General features: G+C 39.4%; 1 protein-coding gene across 17 annotated transcripts in view; it reads left to right on the top strand.

The window, feature by feature from the left end:
* ANO10 (anoctamin 10) overlaps positions 1–20,972 on the top strand; it is a 216,592-nt gene that overhangs the window by 61,223 nt on the left and 134,397 nt on the right. The window contains exon 12 of one of the 17 annotated variants that reach the window (XM_044933551.2): positions 5,976–6,035. The exons of the other annotated variants lie outside the window; for them this stretch is intronic. Coding sequence (XP_044789486.2) covers positions 5,976–6,020 — 45 coding nt within the window. The 3' untranslated portion in view covers positions 6,021–6,035. Of the gene's footprint in view, positions 1–5,975; positions 6,036–20,972 lie in introns of those variants that run through there. 17 annotated transcript variants of the gene reach the window in all.

Genomic DNA, 20,972 nt, shown 5'->3' with positions numbered 1-20,972 from the left:
ATTCCTAAAAGATAGAAATGGCCTAAATTCCTGTAAATGTCAAATGTTTGATAATCTTTTATTTTAGTGTTAAATGCGCTCACAGTTTTCTTTTAATTCTAAACTTGGCAAGATGCTTCAAACATATTGAATGCTAACAATTCACCTACTAAATGCTGTTCTTTTTCTAGGGTGAAAATGAATTAACTTTTCACCTACAAATTACACTGCATTTCTTTTTTAAAAAAACTTTTTCTTTATATTGGAGTATATCCAGTTAACAATGTTGTGATAGTTTCATGTTAGAAATTACACTGCATTTCTGATGGTTAGGTTCTGGTGACCAGCAAACCAGTCTGCACTGTGCATGTTTAACTGATAGTTTTTAAAAGATCACTTTTCTTCTTCTGCAGTTTCTTCTTCTTCCTTTTTTTTTTTTTTTTTTTAAAGAATGTAAGTTAGGTAATTTTTTTTTTTTTCTAGTGCAGGCAGGAGAAGGGGGTGACAGAGGATGAAATGGTTGGATAGCATGACTGACTTAGTGGACATGAGTTTGAGCAAACTCCGGGAGATAGTGAAGGACAGGGAAGCCTGGCGTGCTGCAGTCCATGGGACACAACTTAGTGACGAAACAACAACAAAGGAAACAAAGTTGATTCTCATCTCTTTGTAACGACTAAAGGTGTCTCCCGAGAGGGAACCGAAACCTTAGCATTCTTTTATGCCCTGACTCAAGGCTTCATTTTCCTGTTTAAAAAATTAATTAGTTTCAGACTTAAAGAAAAGTTGCAAACATAGTACAGTTAATTCCTATGTATCCCTTTATTAGGGGTTACTAATTTGGAACATTTTGCCATATGTGTGCTTGCTCTCTCTGCCTCTTGACTGATTTACATCTGTATCTACTGATACACAGAGATATTTCCCACTATGGAGATTCTATTTCTGCACTGCCTTTTAATGCATTGTTGCCCTGGGCCAGTAACCTTGTCTCATAAGCTCATCTCCTTGACTGCCTGAGGCCAGTGCAGCATCCTCCCCAGGAATGCTCTGAGGAGTAGAGTAAGAAATGAAATGTGTGTATCCCTGATCAGAAGCGTCTGGAATGGAGCAGGTGCTGAACATAATGCAGGTCTTGTTATCACCTTTACAAGGCGAGATATTGTGCATGTGAAATGCCAAACACAGAGCTGGGCACCTGGTCAAAGCTCAGGGGATATGAACTGCAGTTCTAACCATCTCTGCATTAGCAGAATAAAACTTCAGTTATCTTTATCAGGTCTTAATTGCTGCATGCAGGATCCTCATTCTGTCATGCAGCATCTTTCTTTGTAGCCCTCAGACTTCCTAGTTGAAGCACCCTAGCTTAGTAGTGGGGGCGCATGGGTTTAGTTGCTCTGCGACATGTGGGATCTTAGTTCTTCAACCAGAGCTCAAACGCGTGTCCTCTGCATTGCAAGGCAGATTCTTATCCATGGGCCACCAGGGAAGTCCCTAACATCAACTTTTTAATGAAAGATTTTGCTGTATGTTTGGGAAATACACTAACAAAATCCCTGGGCAAAATATTAAAATTATATTATTTATAAGAAAAGGTGAACTGACTTTTCTGTATGGTGCAGTGGTTAAGAACATAGGCTCTGGATTCAAATCCTGACTCCAGTTTGACAAGTTACGTGTCTTTGAATGAATTTGAACAATTCAGTACAATTGTTATGCTGACAAATGAATAAATGCACTTGGTGTTCTTAACACAGTGCTTGGCAAGGTTAAGTGTTCGTATTTGTTAGTTATTATTGTCGTCTCAGAGGAAAATACCTGTTCCCATAACAATCTCTTCACCTGGATGAAAGGTCTGATTAAATTTTTGGATTTCAATTTAAAAACTTGCCTAGGAAGGAACCCACAACCAACTCTTCATCTGATCTCCACTTCCCAGTGTCAGAGCATGTGTTGGGCTCCTGGGAAGGTAAAGATTTTTGACCTTTGGGTTAGAGTCCTTTGGGATGGAATTATTGAACTGGAGGTTTTCCTTCTTCCTTTTGCTTCATATAATCTTGGTAATTTTCTGGTCTTTTACTGCACTGTCCCCCTCTTCAGTATTATCAAAATGAAACATTGCTCTGTGTTCTCTTAACAGTGTGGGAATAATTAAAGACAGTCAAGGTAAATTCTTTCATTGGATATATTAATTATTGTGTGCTTGTAATATGGCAGGCATTATCAAGGTGGCTCAAATGGTAAAGAATCTGCCTGCAGTGTGGGAGACCTGGGTTCGATCCCTAGGTCAGGAAGATCTCCTGGTGAAGGGAGTGGCTACCCACTCCAATATTCTTGCCTGGAGAATTCCATGGAGAGAGGAGCTTGGCAGGCTGTAGTCCATGGGGTCACAAAGAGTCAGACATGACTAAGTGACTAACACACACTCACATACCAAGATATAGTCCTGGCTTTAGAAATGCTCACAGAATCCTCCAAGAGCTAAATCACAGTGCAGTAAGTAGAAGACCACTTTCCTAACCTCCCCCTTGTGAACCAGCTCTTCCCATCCCCTCCTGACAGTCTTCCCACTGGCATAGACTCTCCCAGCCTGCTGGTGGGGGTCCATGGGGAGGATGTCCACTCACTGAGTGAAGTACTCACCAAGAGGCATTTAGTTCCCAAGTCTGTTTATGTGTGGTATTCTCGCAACTGTGATTGGCATAAATTAATTAAATGGAATGAAAACTGATGAAATGTGTGTGCTAAAATAGAGAGAGCCATCATTTTCATGAAAACCTTTGGAAAGACTCCATGAAGACAAATGACTATCAGATTGGATAAAGATGAGTCAATTATAAAAGATTAGGGAAAATCATAAAAATGTGGGCAGCTTCCAGATTCTGTTTTCATACTGCTTCACGAGTGTCTTAAAATTTTCACTCTTCTTGAAAGAAAACAAACCTGGGAATCTTTGTCATTGTCTTATGGGTGTTATTTATGCCTAGAAGACCACGACAGACTCCGTCACTGGATCCTCCTCAAAGAAAAGGCCTTGGCTCCACATTAAAAGATTTGCAAATAAATGTACATTTAAATGTTTGCTAAAATATAACATTAACAGTTGGCATTTTTAATAGATCCTTATTTTGACTAACTTTTTGTATTAGCTGAGGAATTTTGACCTAGGTGAACTGCCTAAAAGAGCTTCTGTCCTTGGAGAATATGGGATTAGTGGCCTGGCCTTTAAGTTTGTCAATTGGGAAATATTTGTTTTGTTGAAAGACCCAGTGCCCTCCAAATTGAATGTTAGTACATAATCCGTTTAAATATGACTTTGTTGATGTCCAGTTAATGTTTGTAAATTGCTTTGCATTCTTTTAAGATATTAACACTGGTAACCTAACCTGTTTCTTACCCTGGCAAGTTTAGGAAAAGGCAGGTCTCACACCTCTGAAAGAGATCAGTTTTTACTCAGAATGGAGCTGTTTTCAGAAAAAGAATTTTGAAAGTATTAAGAATTAGAAAACTCGACAGTTTCTGTACTCTGTTAAGTCATAATTTCAAAGTCTAGCTACATTATTTTCTTTAAAGTGAAATTAGAAAATGCCCTGAATATTCAAATGCAAATACTCAATATATCCACAGATAAAGAAAATGACTTGGGTTATTCATCTTTGAGAACTGTCACTCTGGTCCCCTGTAAGTGCTTTCAGAGCCTCCTGTCAATTACCTGTTCCCTCAGGTATCTCCTATTACATCCCAGCCTGTGCTTCCCACCCTCAGCCACAGACCTGCTCAGTTCATTGGCTTCCTCGTGGCTTTATCTGCCAACCACCTCCTTACATGACAGCAGACTTCCCTTTCAGATACATAAACCAATTCAGAGTCAAATCTGCCTCCTTTCTCTGCTTTTCTATTTTATTCTTTGGAGAATGGGAAGATAAGAAAGCATTTGGGCTTTATTTTTTCCCCCTAAGATGGCCAGCAAGTTGTGCTTCAGAAAATTGAAAGTAGATTTTAAGAGTGTAAGAAATCTCCACTCTTCATAGTATCAGGGGAGTTCATCTGGGGAGGCCTTGTATGGCAGGGGACCTCTATAAAGGAAGAGTGGGACACTGGGCCAGCTCCTGGGGCAGGAGTGACGGGAATGGTGCCATCACAGACCATGTGGGTTTGCTTAGAGTGAAGAGCATGACTGGGGGGTGAGGGGTAATGGGTGGAGAATTGGATGGAGGGCTCAGAGCTCATGAGGAAGACTTAACATTGCATGTACATTTCATTACAAATTGGTCCCTTTTCATATGCTCAGAGGCAGAAGTACAATAGTCATTTCCCCTCGTTAATGTCAGCTCTTCCTGGCCATTCCCAATGATACCTGAAAATGAATAGGTTGAGAATTGAACTTCCCATGTCTCTGCCCCTTTCCTTATGAGGGGGTAGCTGCTTGGTGAAGTGGGTTCATGCCTCAGAAGCCTGGCCTTGTGGATGTAGACAGCTTTGGCTGTCCTCCAACCTGGACCACACCCACACCCTCCTCTGTCTCTGCAGCCTCCAGGTTTCTCTTCTCTTTCCCCAAAGGTCCAAAGAGGAGCTGGGGTCTGCCACATCCTCTTTCCATTATCCTCCAATCCGCCTTGTGTTTTTGGTTCCTGTGGTCCTGTTGGTTAGGTCCCAGCGCTTTATGCTTGCGTCCTGGTAGTTTATTTCTTCTGTCAGGAACAGAAAGGCGTCGGAACAGTTGTTCTTAAGGACCCGATCTTCAAGCTTTCTGCCTGTGCTTTCATATAAGTTACTGTTTGACTTCCATTTAACCTGCTGTTTCTGGTCTACACTGAAAGTATTGATACATAGAAGAGAAACCACACTCCTGCTCTGAAACAAGATCTCGACTCACAGGCAGAGCACTTAACAGAGCACTTAAGTCGTCATTTTTGATGTTTATCTTCTTGCTTTTCCCCTCAATGAAAACAGTGCCTTGACATTCATGTTTCTCAGCATCTGTTGTTGGTTAGCTGCTAACCTGTGTCCAACTCTTTTGCGACCCCATGGACTGTAGCTGGCCAGGCTCCTCTGTCCATGGGATTTCCCAAGTAGGAATACTGGAGTGCCATTTCCTCCTCCAGGGGATCTTCCCACCCAGGAATCAAATCCACATCTCCTGCATTGCAGGCGTATTCTCTACCACTAAGCCACCAGGGGAGCTCTTCTCAGCATCCAAACCCTACTTAGCCATCCCTTTTCTTTAGAAAAGTTTTCCCATGTGAGCAGTACTCAAACCCAAAATGTTAGTCATCTAGGTCAAATCTCACTTCGAGAAACGCTTAACTGTTTCTTTGCACTAGAATTCTGTATTAAAGATTGAACCAGGCTTGAATATTATTTTTTTTAGTGTCATAGAAATTGATACATTAATTGGATTTGGTGAAATGATACCAATTTTACCAGTTTCTGATTTTTGTAGTTATTTTGATATGTTGCAGTGTTGTTTTATGTTGCTGTTACTTCTGTTTTCCTCCTCCCTTCCTCCCTTTGGTCTGTAGCCTAAAAGGTTCGGTGGGGCTTTAGTGTCTTTTGTATTTCCCTCAAGGGGCCATGTGGTAAAGACTGATTAAATTAGACACTCTGTGAGAGTGTTTTTATAGACTCCAAGGTGCTTATAAATGCAAGATGTTAATATTACCACTGTAATTTCTTCCTAGTTAATAAAATGTGTTCCCAATCCCATTATGTTATAAATGTTACTAAAAGTGAACTATTTACAAAGATGGTTAAGAACCATGAAAGGAAGGGAAAGAAAGATTTTGAATGTTGATGGTTTTGTAAGAAAATGTCTTTTTACCTTACATATTTTAGTTAAAAACTCTTCTATGCCAATTGAAAAAATGTAAATGCCATGTTTTACATACACATATTCATATATACATATGGATGCATGCACACACATGTGTGTATGTATTTCTTTAAAATAAGATACAACAATTCTCAGCCTAAAGATCAAGTTTCTCCTCTGGCAGCTTGAGCACGGGGTGGAGGGTGAGCTGCGGAACAGAGAGAGATGATTATCCCTGTGCTGATGTCAGTGGGCCCCAGCGAGAACCATTTCTACATGTGCATGAAGGCTGTAGCACTCGCGTTGTCCTTTCTACTCAGCACTTCAGAGGAAAACTCATCGGTTACCACCTGTGCTAATAATTAAGTCTATGATATGGTCATTGGTGCACAAGGAACTCAAGTTGAGTATTTCACATCAGAAAGGTGATGGGATTGGAGCAGAAAGAATAAAATTTATTAATAGTCTTTCACAGTCAGTTGTAGAAAAGGAACTACAGGGAAAAAGAGCAGCTTTCATTTGGGTCAGTGCTCTTCTTCCACTGAGGGCTCAGGAAGGACAGAGGGCAGGACTGTGGGGAGAGCGCATTGCATGGTCTTCCCTGTGCGGTTAAATTTGTCGCATAGATTTGCACCCTGTCTCAATTCGAACATGAAAATTTACTGAAAGTGATTGTCAGGGATTAGAAGTAAGGTGTGTACTTGACTACAGAGGTATATAGCAAAAGGGGCATTTTTTTTGGAGTGATGGAATTGTTCTTTATCCTGATTATGATAATGGTCTCACAGCTCAGTGCATTTGTTAAAACTTAAAGAGCTGTCCCCCCAAATGAGTGATTTTTACTCTACACATATTAAAAAGATAAAATTTTAAATGTATGAAAATATTGAAAAACATGCTTTGGGAAACCTTTTGTCTGTGGCTCAGAATTTGTTTACTTAACCCAGTCCTCTACAAGATGAAAGAAATATTTTTTTTCCAAAATTAAGAATGAAACAACCTAATACCAGTTAATCTAAAATTTTACCTATCACTTGATTTTATCAAGTGGCTCTCTTCAAACTCCAAGTGACATTTTATAGCTGAATTCTTAGAGACAGTGCAATAATAATAAAAGGAATGAGAAAAGTAGGCTTCTTTGGCTTTCCCTTTTTGAGCCCTCATAACTTTGTTTCAACACAAAAGGAGCCGTTCACCTTCAGTATTGTTTTGCTTGTGAGAGGAAATGAAGGAGGTAAGCCACAATTCTCAGACTTTGGAGAATTCACTGGTCATGCCAAAAACACAAAGAATAATAACACAAAAAATAAATACATTTTATTGTATTCAGACTCTTTTCTGCATGGAGGTCATGTACAGAAATACAAATAATTGTGTGGAAAGTGATATGCACTGCTGTTAAGCCTTTTAGAGGCATAAGGTACCCTTCATGTGCTTCTAGAATCAGCAGGATTCTAGGACAAATAGGAAGCAGCACAGTGGGAAGGGTTCAGTGAGGGATCAAGATCAATGTTAGTTGAGTCACTGAAAACCATCAAGTTAGCATTTGGTAGTTTTTAAATAAGTAATTTCAAACTAAAAACGTTTTAAACAACTCAGAATATGTTAACTACAGAAAACTGAGCTATTGTGCTGTCTCTGGGGAAAAAAAAAAAGAATATTAAATTTACTCCTGAGTTTAGTTTTTCTGAGGACTTTTTAAATAGCCTATAAAATATTCTGAGCCAAGAGGCTGTTTAAAGATTTAGCCTGTAGAACAGTTTTTAAAATATAAAAGACTAAATAGTATGTGACTATAGTCCAGTTGAAAGCTGATTGATCAGTTAGGTAACAGATATTTATTGAGTGCTTATCTTGTAGTTTTTACGCTTTAAAATAAGGTTCAGTGACTTTTTATGGCTAGGGTGCCAAGCCCTGTTTGTTTATTCTTTTGGGAGAAAGAAAAGGTTTCTAATCTAAAGTCTTTGGGAAGGAACTTTGTCAAGCCTTTGTCAACTGATACCATAGTTATTAATTCACACATTAGCTGAAACAAATGGTATTGGATTTTCAGGATTTTTCTCTCTGTTGTTTTGGTCCATGTATCACTAAGACTTCCTGTCCTTTGTACTCATCGTAATTTACAGTGATAATACTCCATGTGGTACTCACACTGGGCTGGTCTGAGAACTGTGGGTTAGTAGTTTGCAGAAAGATAGGAGCTCATACCAAAATGTAAGTCAGCAGGCTGCCTCCTTCCTTGAAAGTGTGGAGCTATGGAAAAACTGTCAGTCGAGCTCCACGTGTGCTACTGACAGCTGATTTGCCTTCTGGAGCAAGCCTTCTCTCCTTGTGGACTAGAAACAGTGCCCTGACCTGTTTTGGTTTGCAGCACGGCAGTTGAATACTTCATTCTTTCCTTTCTAAGAGTCACTGGATTCGGATAATGTTCGTGCTTCTGAGGAGGAACAGTGCCCGTTCTTGACTCTGGACCTCTGGTGTTCCAGAGTCCTGCTCTTTTGATGTCCGTTTCCGGGTGGATCCTGGGACGATGGGGAGGGGTGGAGGATTGTCCTGCAAAGAGGTCACCTCTATCATTTGGCTCTGCATGTTGGAATCGTCTGGAGGGTTGTCTGGGTTAGAGGATTATACTCTTTAGAGACCATGCTGTTTATGACCTCAGCTGCATTGTTCTGTTGTGTGCGTGCATGCGTGTGCGTGTGCATATACACACACACACAAGTGAACAGAATTTTGAAAACAGCAGAAGGTATTTAGTTGGGCATTGCTACTTTTGAGAGAAAGAACCAGCTCCAAGCATTCCTTCTATGCTCTTTTTATTTGTATAACTTAAAAAAATTTTTTTTAATTCTTATTAATGAGTCAAATTATCTATTTATTTTGATTTATAAGGAAATAAAACATTTCTGCTTATATTATTAGATTGTTGTTTAGTTGCTAAGTTGTTTAGTTTTTAACCCTGTGGACTGTAGCCCTCCAGGCTCCTCTGTCCATAGTATTTCCCAGGCAAAAATACTGGAGTGGGTTGCCATTTCCTTCTCCATATTTGTATAACTTCTAATCAGTTTTTTGGAGCAGGCGTTCCCTCTCATAGCGTCTTTTGTTTGGACGGTAGCAGCGGGGCTCATCTTCCATGTGGAGGAGGCGTTCCCTCTCATAGCGTCTTTTGTTTGGACGGTAGCAGGGGCTCATCTTCCATGTGCTTGACACCTGACAGCATCTATTGATATGGTTTCACTTCTGTTAGCTGGCAGTGTGGAAACTACAAAGCCATGTTCTTACAGAAGTAATGATCTTTATTTAAAACTGTTGGTGTTTATTCTTTGAATAGAAATGCATATAGAAGATTCAGAACGTGTAAGGTAAAAAGCACAGTGAAAAAAAATCCTACCTCTTTCTCCCAATCCACAAATTCTCTTTCATGGGGGCAGCCAGTGTGGTAGGTTTCTATATAGACTTTGAGGAATATTTAATGTTCAGATAAACAAATACGTATGTAAGAATAAGGATTCATGAGCAGAAGTTAATGAGTTTGTTTTACACCTAGTTGTTTAGTACAACTAAGAATGCTATTGGTATTTAAAAAAAAATTTGTATAAAGGAGTGCATATGTAAGAGGACAGCCAATGTTATTGAACTTTAGAATTCATGATTTGAGTGGTATTTTACAAAGCAGTGTTGACCTTTTCAGGATAGTAGAAATCCTTGCCTCACGAGGACATGACAGGCTAAAGGCCCATGACTGACGTGCTTGTTATTTCAGGTTCAGATCAGTTTCACCTACAGTTGAGAAACAGCAAAAGCTGATTATTAATAACAAATATTTTGACCTGCTTTTTGCCAAGGATAGTGCCAGGATTGGATTGGGGCCAAAGCAAAGGAGCATCTATGTGGTTTGTGCATTTTTTATCATTTTAAAAATAAGAATGAATTTCAAATAGATCATTGTGCAACTACAATAAAAGAATCAGTATAATTCAACAAAAATGCACTAGATTAGGGAGTTTTTGAGGGTTTTTCTTCCTTTAAATAAGCCTCATGACTTTTAAACAAATGTGAGATAGGTATACTCTTTGACCTAGAAATCCTACCTCAAATAATTTTTCCTCAGGAGAGAGTGTTTGAGAGTGGGGTGACTTAGAGCCTCAGTGATCCAGTTCTTTGAATGAACTTGCCTTAACCTTCTGGGTTTTCAACCCCCTTTTCAGTCTCATTTTCTACTGTGTTCCTCTTTCTTCCTCACCCCTACTATTCCTCAGCTTTCTTCTACCCTTCATTTCTTATTTGCATCCTCTGGAATGTATGGCCACCCCTTTTCTGCTGGCATTCCCCTATTTCAGGCCTCTTCCTTATTCAACTGTTCTCCACCTGTTTCCCTGAGGTATTGAGCTGAGTGTTGGGGCTGGGAGCAAGCAGAGGTGTAATAAACCCCTTCTTGATGGGGCTCTGTTTTAGCCACAGGCCACAAAGATAGAACAGAGAACGTCTGTCTGTTGTGGAACAAGGACCAGTAAGTTCCTAATCAGAGAGCAATGCCTCTAGAGCAGGGCATATACATTTTGTGAATTCTTTTCATGAGGACTGAAAATAGACCTGAACAATGTAAACCTTTCCTTATCACTGTGTTTTTTGGGTCAGGGATTCCCAGATGTTTCAGAGAGATTGTTTTGTTTTATTCTTTTGTGGGGAAGAAAACATTAAAATAATGTGAATTAAATTAATTTTGCTTTGTGTGACTATGAAGATAAAGCTTGAGGGATTTCTGAGGGTGATGGAGCTGATCTGTACCCTGATTATGGTGGTGGTTTACATAAATCTGTGCACGTGTTAAAATTCATGAAACTGTATGCTAAAAAAGTCAATTTTATTATATGGCATAAAGTAAAATTTAAAAACAAAATAGCTTTGTTTAAAGAATTTTATGTATTCTTGCAAGTAGAGATATAACTGTGGATGTCATTAATTAAGGAATCAGATTTATACTGTATGAACTAGTGCATGGCTATTATAAACATTGGGATTTCCAAGGACCTAGTTAGACTATTTCTCAGTCCTACCTACCCTTCTCTCCATAGAAACACCAGCCTGTATTTTCACATTTAGTATAAAATCAGTTCCAAACTGAGTGAGAATAGCATATCAGTGATGATGGCTGCTCGAATTTTCCCCCTAAATCCTTAGGAAGAATTTTGAGCTATTTTAAACATAATACAAATTTTGAAAATTTATATGCAAAGTTTAAGTTAAGGAAAAGCATTTGCAGTCATTAAAGCATCAGTTGCCATTTATTGCCTCTTTATTTAGAAAGACTGAGTCCTCGTCCCTAGGACTCTTAGACTTTTGCATTGTTAGTATCTTTCGGGGTATTTGAGACTTTCATCCTATAGCTGTTGGTGATTCTACTTTTCTGGTGGGCAAGATACAGTTGATGTCACCTAGGGGGCTGCCAAATGAATCAGTGGGTTTCTAGCTAGAGACATATCTGTGGTGACTCTCAGTAACGAGGATTCTATTTATTGAGCAGAACATCACTGGACTTGTGATAGTGCTGTAGGCTCTCTCATTAATATTTTTTAATTAAGTACAATAAAAAATAGTATTGTGAGATCACACATTTTTATTTTTGAGACCTATATAGTGTATACTTTTATAGCAATTACAAAGCAGAAACATAAAATGTTAACATTTTTATTTTAAAATATTTATGCAAGAAAAAACTCTGCCACAGACATCTGAAGATAGAGATTTTTTTATGAGTCATGGACAGACCCTTATTTTACCTTCATCCTCATAAAGCAGTTTGGAAAATCTGGAATAATTTACAGATCTAAGATTACAATAAAGTAGACCTTGGTATATTCTTTGAACAAAGATTAAGATAGGATTTATAATTTTAAAAAAATGTTAAAAATATTTTCCAAAGTAAAATGGCATTTGCTTTAAAAATGTTTGTTGATTCTTGAGAATCTGTCATTTTGTCTTCAAAATAGTTGAACATTAATTAAACAGCATGTGGCTGAAGTAAACAGAGCACCCATATTTATGACTGAAAATTTATTATTTTTAAAATATCAAAAGATTAAAAAATCTTTTTGCCTAGAGTTTTTTAGTAGTATTGCACATTTAGGTTTTAATTAAAAGAATATTCAGATTTTATCTTTTAGAAACATCCGTGCTACTTGAGTTTGAGACTTTTTCTATGACCTAACCTACCACCATGATTTTTGAATGTTCCGTGTGTGCTTGAGAAAAAGATATAGTCTTAGTACGTATGTAAAATTATCAATATCTTTGTCTATGTTTCCAAAAACTCCACTCTGTTGAACATATTATTTAGATCTTCTAAACTATTACTTACCCTTTGTCCACTTTTTTTGGTTCAAGAGTGGTGTCAAAGTGTTCTCTTAAGTGGTATGTTCCTGTTACAACGCGTCTGCTGTAGTTTCTGGTTTATGAATGTAGTCCCGTGTTATTTGGTACACTGAGATTTATAACTGCTGTGTTTTCATTTTGAATTGTGACCTTTACTATCATAGAAATATTTCTTTGTAACTTTTAGTAACTTTTGACCTAAATTCTACTTTGTCTGATATTCAAATTGTATACCCTATTTTCTTAAGATTTCCATTTTATCTAGTCTATTTTATTTTTAGCCTTCCTGAATTACATTGATTTAGGTATGTCTCTTATATACAGGCTCGAATTGGGTTTTCGTTTGCAAGGAAGTTTGAAATATTTTGCTTTTAATTGGTGTGTTCAGTCTATTTGCATTAATTGAGATGCACGATATGTTTGGTCTCAACATGGTCATGTTATTTTACTTACATATATATGGTATTATGTTATGTTATATTTACTGTGTTTCTTTCTCTGTATCATCTGTTTCCTTACTTTCATTTTTCATGGGAGGTATTTAGAAAGATTTCTCTTACAGCTTTATAGTTTTACCTCCTGTAACGTCCTTAATTCTCTTTGCCTTTACTTAGATTTCTACTGTTTGGTTTGTTGATTTTAAGTAACATCCTTTGATTATGTATTATCTGTTTGACTGTTAGTGTATTCTTCTTTATACTCGCATTATTTCAGTTATATTGTTCGTACTTTGTCAGAATATTCAGCAATTACATATATATAATTTTAGTCCATGGTTAAGCAGTTAAATCCCATCAGTGCTTGCCATCAGCTATCTTGGCAGAGTTTCCTGATTCACCTCTTTTTCTGACCCTTGTTCTCTAGTATGATGCTTCTGAAACAATACTGGGCATACTAGTCATTTGGACCTCTCAGGTGGGGCCTAGATTCTTATTCTTTACAAAGTCCCAGGTAATGCCAATGCTGTGGGCCATGAACCCTACTTTGAGTAGCCAAAGATTCTGAGAAGAGTGTTTAATTTTTTGAATGTTTAAGACTATTCTGCTATAGCATTTATATTTGAAGGACAACTTGGCTGGATTCAACATCTTTTGGTTACTATTTCTGAAAGTTTCTTAAAAATGCTACTGCATTATTATTTTGATTTATTGCTATCAAATACTGATGCCAGTCTGATTTTTTTTTCCTTTTGTGTGTGACGTAGTCATTTTGCTTTGAGGCCCAGGAGTTTAGTATTATTTTTTAAATTTATCTTTAAAATCTAATCACTTTATAGGTATATTTCTCAGAGGTGATTAGTCCAGATCACAGACAATGGTGGTCGTTTCAATGCCATTTCATGTCTCTTATTTCTGTCTTCTTTTTTAATAATTTTCAATATTGTGTTCTATTATTTTTCCAGTTACATTTATGTGAAATCTTCTTTGCCTGTCTTTTATATCAGTCACTTTCTTTCATTCTGACATCTATTTTATTTTTGTCCCACAGGCTTTTTAAGCCTTTCTTCAGTGCTCCTTATTCTATTTTCCTTTCTATCCATTCTCCCTTGGCCCTTTTTTACTTTAATCACCATTTCTAAGATGCATTTGTCTTTTTTACTAATTGTTTACTGGGTGTCACTCTCATTTTTTATCTTTCTGTTTGTTCATTTGTTTGATATTTCTGTTCTGAGTTTCAAAATTTCTTACTTAGAGGTTTTCTTTCACGTTTATAAGTGTTCGTTTAAGACTATTTTATTTAGATTCAAATATTTAAGTTATAATTTTCATCTAGTTCACGTTTTGTTTGTTGATTGGCTCTTGTTTCTTTTTTATTTTGTGAAGGAAACAAAATGAAAAACTGACATACCGCGACTCACTGTTTGTTTTATTCTTATAGTAATTTTATACAGATATTATCTGCTGTTTGTTCATTTTGAAAATGATTAATTTCCCTGGGCTAGCAGTAGTAGTTCTGGTTGGCCAGGATAAGAGGTTTGAGTGTGTACTCAGTTCCTTGGTTGAAGAGTGCTTCCTTTTCTTGGTACAATGCTGTTTTTAAAATGAGTACCTTCTTTGTGGTGAGAAGTGTGAGCATTGCTCTGAAGTGTTTCTGAAGGACTGTAATTTTTACTTTCTTCTTTCCCATAATCACCATTTTCCCTGGGTGCCGATCCTTCCATGTAATCTTTCTCCAAGAAATAGTGCCTTCCTAAGACTACATTTCTGGTTCTGTTCATTTTGAAGCCCCATCCCTGTGATTCTCCAGGAAACCATTGATCAAACCTGTTCTCAGTTGTTCCTCACTCACAGTAGAATTTTTTTTTTTTTTTCTGGGGATGATCTTATTCTGCCGGGGTCCAGCCCCGGCTGATCCAGGGTATTCGAAGCGGGGACGGCGTCGGCGACCTATTTAATTATTCATTCATCAAAGATATAAAGAGTAATAGAATGAGGATAGCTCAGTAGGAAAATTCAGTGGAGAAAAGAGGCTGAGTAGCTTGGTTTACGCGGGGGACCAATAAAACTTCAAGACAAGAAGCTTGCACCACTTATGTAGGCCACAGGCGTCCTTCCGTTCTCCCGAAGGAGAGGAGACACTGAGGCCTCCCCGGTCGGATCTTAGAAGCCAGGCATAATTAGTAAGCATGGTGGGTTCCGCGCTCCAGATGGAGACTCAGCCAGAGTGAGAGAGAGACATGGGGAGACCAGTCTTTCAAGGAACTGATCCCAATTCTTTATTTTCCATGGTCTACTTTTATACACTGAGATGTTATGCAAAAGTCACGTGGGGTCAGCAGTCCTGACTTTTATCAAAGTCAGGTGCTTCATACAAATGTATACAGAGGTCTTAAGGGTGTTACATCATCTTCTGGCCAGGGGGCCTGCTGACAATTTATGACCCTCTCCTTGTGACAGCGGTCAGTCAACCAGGACAGTTATTTCTCCAGGGGTGATTATTCTTAAACAGACACCACCCAAATAAAGTTACATTCCTATAGGGAGAGGGTGTAGTGGGTTTTAGTTAAGGAAAGAATTTACTTAGCCTAAGGTCTAACGTGATTAATATCAAAGGTTAATACTTATTTCTTCTATATATTCATTAATGTGTGTAAGGGCAGGGGATATGGAGACTTAGCAACAAGCATTGGCTCAACAAATGAAAAACCCTTCACCAATACAATTTCTAATCAGCCCATTATACTTATGGTTTTCTAACTTTTCTAAGGAACCTGTTTTTAGAAGGTTTAAAGCATCTCGTGCCTCTCACAGTTGGGAGGCTGTGAGCAATCAATCACATGTGGCCGGACAAGCCTGTCAGGCAGGCTAGAGAACCTTCAGAGGAGTTTGTAGGTTGAAACACTCCTATCACGCCCAGGAATTATTATTAACTAGAGCTTTAAGTTAACTCCTTCTCTGAAAGAGGTGGTGGGGGACAGCCCCCCGTAAAGTCAGAGGTGTAGGGGAGAGCGCAAAGTAGTAAAGTAGGCAGGCTCTGGTTATGGGGGTAGATGCTTGAGGATTTCCAGGGGGACTCCTGAGGCTCGATCCCGCCTTTGCGTATGTCGAGCCTCCTTCCTCATGACCTTTGCCATGGGCGGAGTGCCTCACGCTGGCCCCCAACATTATTCCAGCATCATTCCAACTCTATTTCTCTCAACATGTTTTTTGGAGTCCTTGACTTGACTTCCCACACAGGTGTGAGCTCTTCACACCTTACTAGATATAGATTTTTCCCTATTTTCATGTATCATGAAGTTCACAGCATTCCCTATCTCCTAGTTATATTGCAGGCATGAATAATGGATGGTTTCATTTGTTCTCTCCTCATTCATCTGATTTATTATTATTATTATTTTGAGAATGTATGGACAGATTTGGACTTAGGTGGCTGCATTATTTTGTGAGAAACCAGCATTCTCTAATAATACTTTACATCTTTTAAAAAAATCAAATTTAGTTTGGTATTTTTGGACACATAATATATGATAATTCATTTATGAACTAAAGAAGATTACTTCATTTTATGTTTAGTTTACAGCATATTTTATATTATTTTGATTATCACTATACTTATTCTAATTTGTACCTTATTACTACAAAATATATTCCTGTTAATATATGTATCTTAATAGGTTATATCTAATATATCATCTATAAGGAGCACGCTGGACTTATTGTAATAATTTAATTGGATAAGGGGCATTTTAAATTTTAATTTTTATAAATATATAGTCATTGAACAAAATGTGAAAAAATTTCTCAGAAATTCAACACACTTACCAGTCTTAAATTTGTGAATTAAATCCTTTGTAACTTTTCCCCAAGCCATTAAAAAGTAGCATGATCTGTGTGTGTGTTATATCCATTATATGTATGTATTTTATAAACATACACTGTTTTTCCACTCTTGTTGAAGTAAAATAAAAACAAGCTAGAAATTATTTTAGACCCTAAGAGAATTTAAAGATCCTCTGCTGAAAGTGGGGTTGAAATAAGAATGTAGATGCTACCTTCTGTAATATTTGCAGGATATTTTAAGTCAATATTCAGAATATTCTGGGGAACTTTTTATTAAAATGTACCATACATATAGTTACTGGTTATGAGTAGCAAGCTACATGAGTTTCCGGAAGTGAACATACTCCTAAGACGTTGAGCATTTTCCCAGAAGCCTCTTCTTGCCCTTTCTACTCACCACCACCCAACAGCAACACCTTCCCTGATGTCTGCTGCCATTTATTTTTGTCCCTTTTAACATTTTGTGTAAATTGCATCGCATGCCATGTTCTCTAAGTATACTTTTCCAATTATCTCAGTCTGTTGAAGTCGTTTGCCAGCGATGGCTCTTTTTAGCAGTTTTTCCCTCCGACCTGTTAATTAATCATCTGGAATCACTGTGCTGGTTTGCACCGTGATGCTCCCATGTGGCCGGCAGTGAGCCGCAGTGCCCCCCAGACATGCCGTTTCTAGCTTTATACAAATAATCATCAACATTACATCTCTAAATCCAGGAAAGAAATTGTCAGAGTGATGGTTTATTAGAGAGATTAATAAAATATGAAGATATTTAACGATTTGGTGATGGAACAAGACAATTAGTGTGTTGCTAATTCCAAAAGTGAGTCTAAAATGGGAAAGATAATGTTACACTCCGTATGTTAGTCATATCCCTAACTGAAGAGATAAGTTGGCAGTCTTTTTAAAGCTTCATCGTTTTCATCATTCAATTGGTTTTACTTCCCTAAAATGTGCTGATTTCAGTGATTTTTTTAACATAATGCTTTCTAAGTATATTATGTGACTATGCTAGAGTATATTGAATGTTGTCATTTGAAGATAGAAGTGATAACTCCATTGCAAAACAAACAAACTAAATAAATCCAAAGCGCAGAGATGATGTTGGCACATTGTAGTGGCAGCAGATACTTGGGTTTGAAAGGAGTGGTTTCCAGACAACCCAAGGTTTGGAGTGACCATTTCCATTAAATTCCTCATGAACTGCTGGCATTTTGATATTGCAAACAGAGGAAGAAAAGAGAGGAGCAAATTTGAAAACCTTGTCCCTGCCCTTCCTAAATGCATCAGCTCCCTTTCTCTGCCATTTACAGGTTTATTTTAAGAACTTGGAAAGTGGAGAGAAAGCAAAACATTTTTTCTTACTTAATAATTCTACTCTCTTTCCATTACTTCCTCCTCAGCAAATGTGGTTACGGCTCTTTGTGGTGTCAGAGAGGGTAGGTTCATTGACCTCTGACTGTGGTGTGTTGACCACGTCCCTTGAGGGGACATCTGTTCACCTAGCAGATTTGGGGGCCTACACACCTTGTGCCAGCCCCTGAGCAGAGTCAGACTTGGTCCTTGGCCTCTTGGAGCCTTAGGTAGTGTGGATACAAAGTGCCAAATGCTCATAGAGATAAATGAAGAATGGCTGAGGTGCAGAATAGAGGGTGGTTCTCACCCATGCTCAGATGGAGGAGGTTTCAGGGGGTCAAGAGTGAAACTGACTGCAGGGTGCCAGGCAGGGCTCCGGGTAGGCTGGACCATAGTGGGCAGCAGCTCTTCTGGAGTGGCACATGTGGGAAGCAGTATTCAAAGGCCTCAGTGACGTATTGAATGTGGAGTGTGTTAGGGTAGAGGGGTTCTCTGAGTGACCAGAGGTGTCCGGCTTGGATACTGGCTGGAGAACCACTCACTGAGACAAGCAGTGCTAAAAGGGGACTGTGTTTTGGCAGAAGATCCTGAATTTGTTTTTGGGTTCTGCAGAATCTCGAGTATTTGTATGACAGGCAGGAGGAGGCCAGTGGACAATTTGATGAGCTAGAAATCCATGTCTGTGAGTTGCCCGCATGGGGAATCCATGTTCCCTTTTCCCTCATGCTTGTTCCCCTGGCCCAACTGATGCACGTGGGCTGTGCACAGGGCTCTTGGAGAAGAAAAGATGTATGTTAGGGAGACCTTCCTGGTCTCTTGGACTCCAGAAGAACTGCAGCCAGGCTAGAACATGGTAAGCAGTGGACTATAGCTGCTGGTATGACCACTTTGAAGTCACATCTCAGAACATACGCAGAAGAGGGTGGGGTTAAGGAAGTTGGAGCACTGACTTAGAAACTTGACCAAACTACTTTCCTCAGATTTGCTTGGGATTTTTTTTTTTTCTCCCCCCAAGAACCCAAGTCTTCAGAACTAGGTAGAAAATGTATTCTTAATTAGAAACGCACTCATACAACCATTATAGAAACTTGAAGTGTCATCGTTACCATGTGGAGAACTGCTTAAACAATAGCCTAGGAGGATGACTAAACGTGGTACACACAGCACGGCACTCATTGGAGGTAAATGACTCAGTTCATCCTAGAAGTTCATTCTTTGCCCTGAGAGATTGGTCTCCACGTTTTCTTCCCACCTCTTCAGCTGTTCCTTTTCTACCTTCTCCCAGGACTTCCCCTCCTCTGGACGACTCAGCCATTCCTCCTCTCCTGTCCCTCCTCACTCCCTGGGCATTCCCTGTGGCCCTGGTGAGCAGTCTTCTTCCGCTGCAGCACCCCCTGTTGACCACCCACCTGGGCATCTCTACACCCAGACTGCCTCCAGCAGAATGTCACCCAGTGGGCTTCCAAAACTGCATTGTCTGGCACATCCACCTGCTGTCAGCTGGAAGGTGGAGTTGACTCTCCCTCACTCCCCGTCAGTCCAGCAGTCATTTCATCTGAACTAAAATCCCCTCCACTCATCGCCTTGTGCGTAGCCTTAGAGCAGGTCCTCGCCATTTCTTGCCTGAGTTACAGCAAGTTCTTAACTGGCATCCTGGCTTGGGGCTCTCCAGTCCATTCTGTTGCCAAATGCTTGTTCTGAAACACAAATCTGATCTCATTCTCTGCTTGAAAGCCTTCTCTGGCTGTCCACCGTCTTTAGGATTCAAGTTCAGATTGAGTTTTGCAGGCCCAGGATAGAGAAGCTTGCAGCCCTGCCCCCCTGCTCTCCTCTGCATGCCCTAATCATATTCAGCTCCTCCTGGCTCTTCCAAAGGACTGAGCTCTTGCTTGCCTGAGACTTTTAGTGCTTCTTCCTCCACTGAGAACCCACTTCAGGCAGATTTAGCCTAAATTGTTACTTTTGCACATTGGTTGGCCTGAAGACATAGTGCAGTGAGCATATCATTTTCTTTAATTATTCATTTCTAAGGCTCCCTCCTGTGTCCAAAGAACGACCGACTTCATGAGGCTGAGGACCCCTCGCCATCTTGAAGTGGACAGCTCCAGGTGCTCCCTTCCTGGCCTCTTTTCCTCCAGCACATGGGCACAGCCCATGATCTATATTCAGTCGGTTATAACCTTGCCACTCCAGACTTTGAACTGGAAGCCAGTGACCCCGAGGCAGGGACCATGCAGAATCCAGAGGGAGACTGCAGTGGTGGCTCTTGTCGAGGGTGTTAGGTCTGTGCCCAGCAGCTGCAGCCCCGGCTCCTTTGCTGGAGAAGCTGTATGCGTGATCGTGAACATTGTTCCTGCCGTGTGATGGCCACGCCTGGTGTTTTAGATCTTTTGGAGGGTATGTGAGCTGCACAATAGCCTTTTAACAAATCTTTTCTTTGCCCAAGTAAAACAAAATTGGTGTTTGTGGCTTGCAAATAAGAACCCTGCTTGATGGAGGTAGATTTCCAGCATCAGTACCTGTAAGGAGAGAGAGCAGAATGGCATCATCCTGTCACTGGTGTGACACATCCCTGTTGCATATGAATCATAGAAAGCTCTTGGCTTGCACATGAGTGAGTGGTCGCAATACTGAACAAAAGGAGCTTGTGCTCTGTATGCAGTGGCATAGTTAAGGTCACAGGGCTTTGCCTAGATAAGAACAACAAAAACATTGGTACTGAAAGTGGTTCAGGTGTGTGTGTACTGATAACTGTGGACCTAGTTTTATTTTTATTTTTTTAATATGAATTTATTTTAATTGGAGGTTAATTACTTTACAATATTGTATTGGTTTTGCCATACATCAACATGAATCTGCCACTGGTATACACGTGTTCCCCATCCTGAACCCCCCTCCCACCTCCCTCCCCGTACCATCCCTCTGGGTCATCTCAGTGCACCAGCCCCAAGCATCCTGTATCCTGCATCGAACCTGGACTGGCGATTCCTTTCATATATGATATTATACATGTTTCAATGCCATTCTCCTAAATCATCCCCTGCCCTCCCTCTCCCACAGAGTCCAAAAGACTGTTCTATACATCTGTGTCTCTTTTGCTGTCTCGCATACAGGGTTATCGTTACCATCTTTCTAAATTCCATATATATGTGTTAGTATACTGTATTGGTGTTTTT

This window comes from Bubalus bubalis, chromosome 21 (genome assembly GCF_019923935.1).
Source record: "Bubalus bubalis isolate 160015118507 breed Murrah chromosome 21, NDDB_SH_1, whole genome shotgun sequence".
NCBI lineage: Eukaryota > Metazoa > Chordata > Mammalia > Artiodactyla > Bovidae > Bubalus > Bubalus bubalis.
Note: the sequence above shows the minus strand (reverse complement) of the source record. Positions and strands in the feature narration are given on the sequence as shown.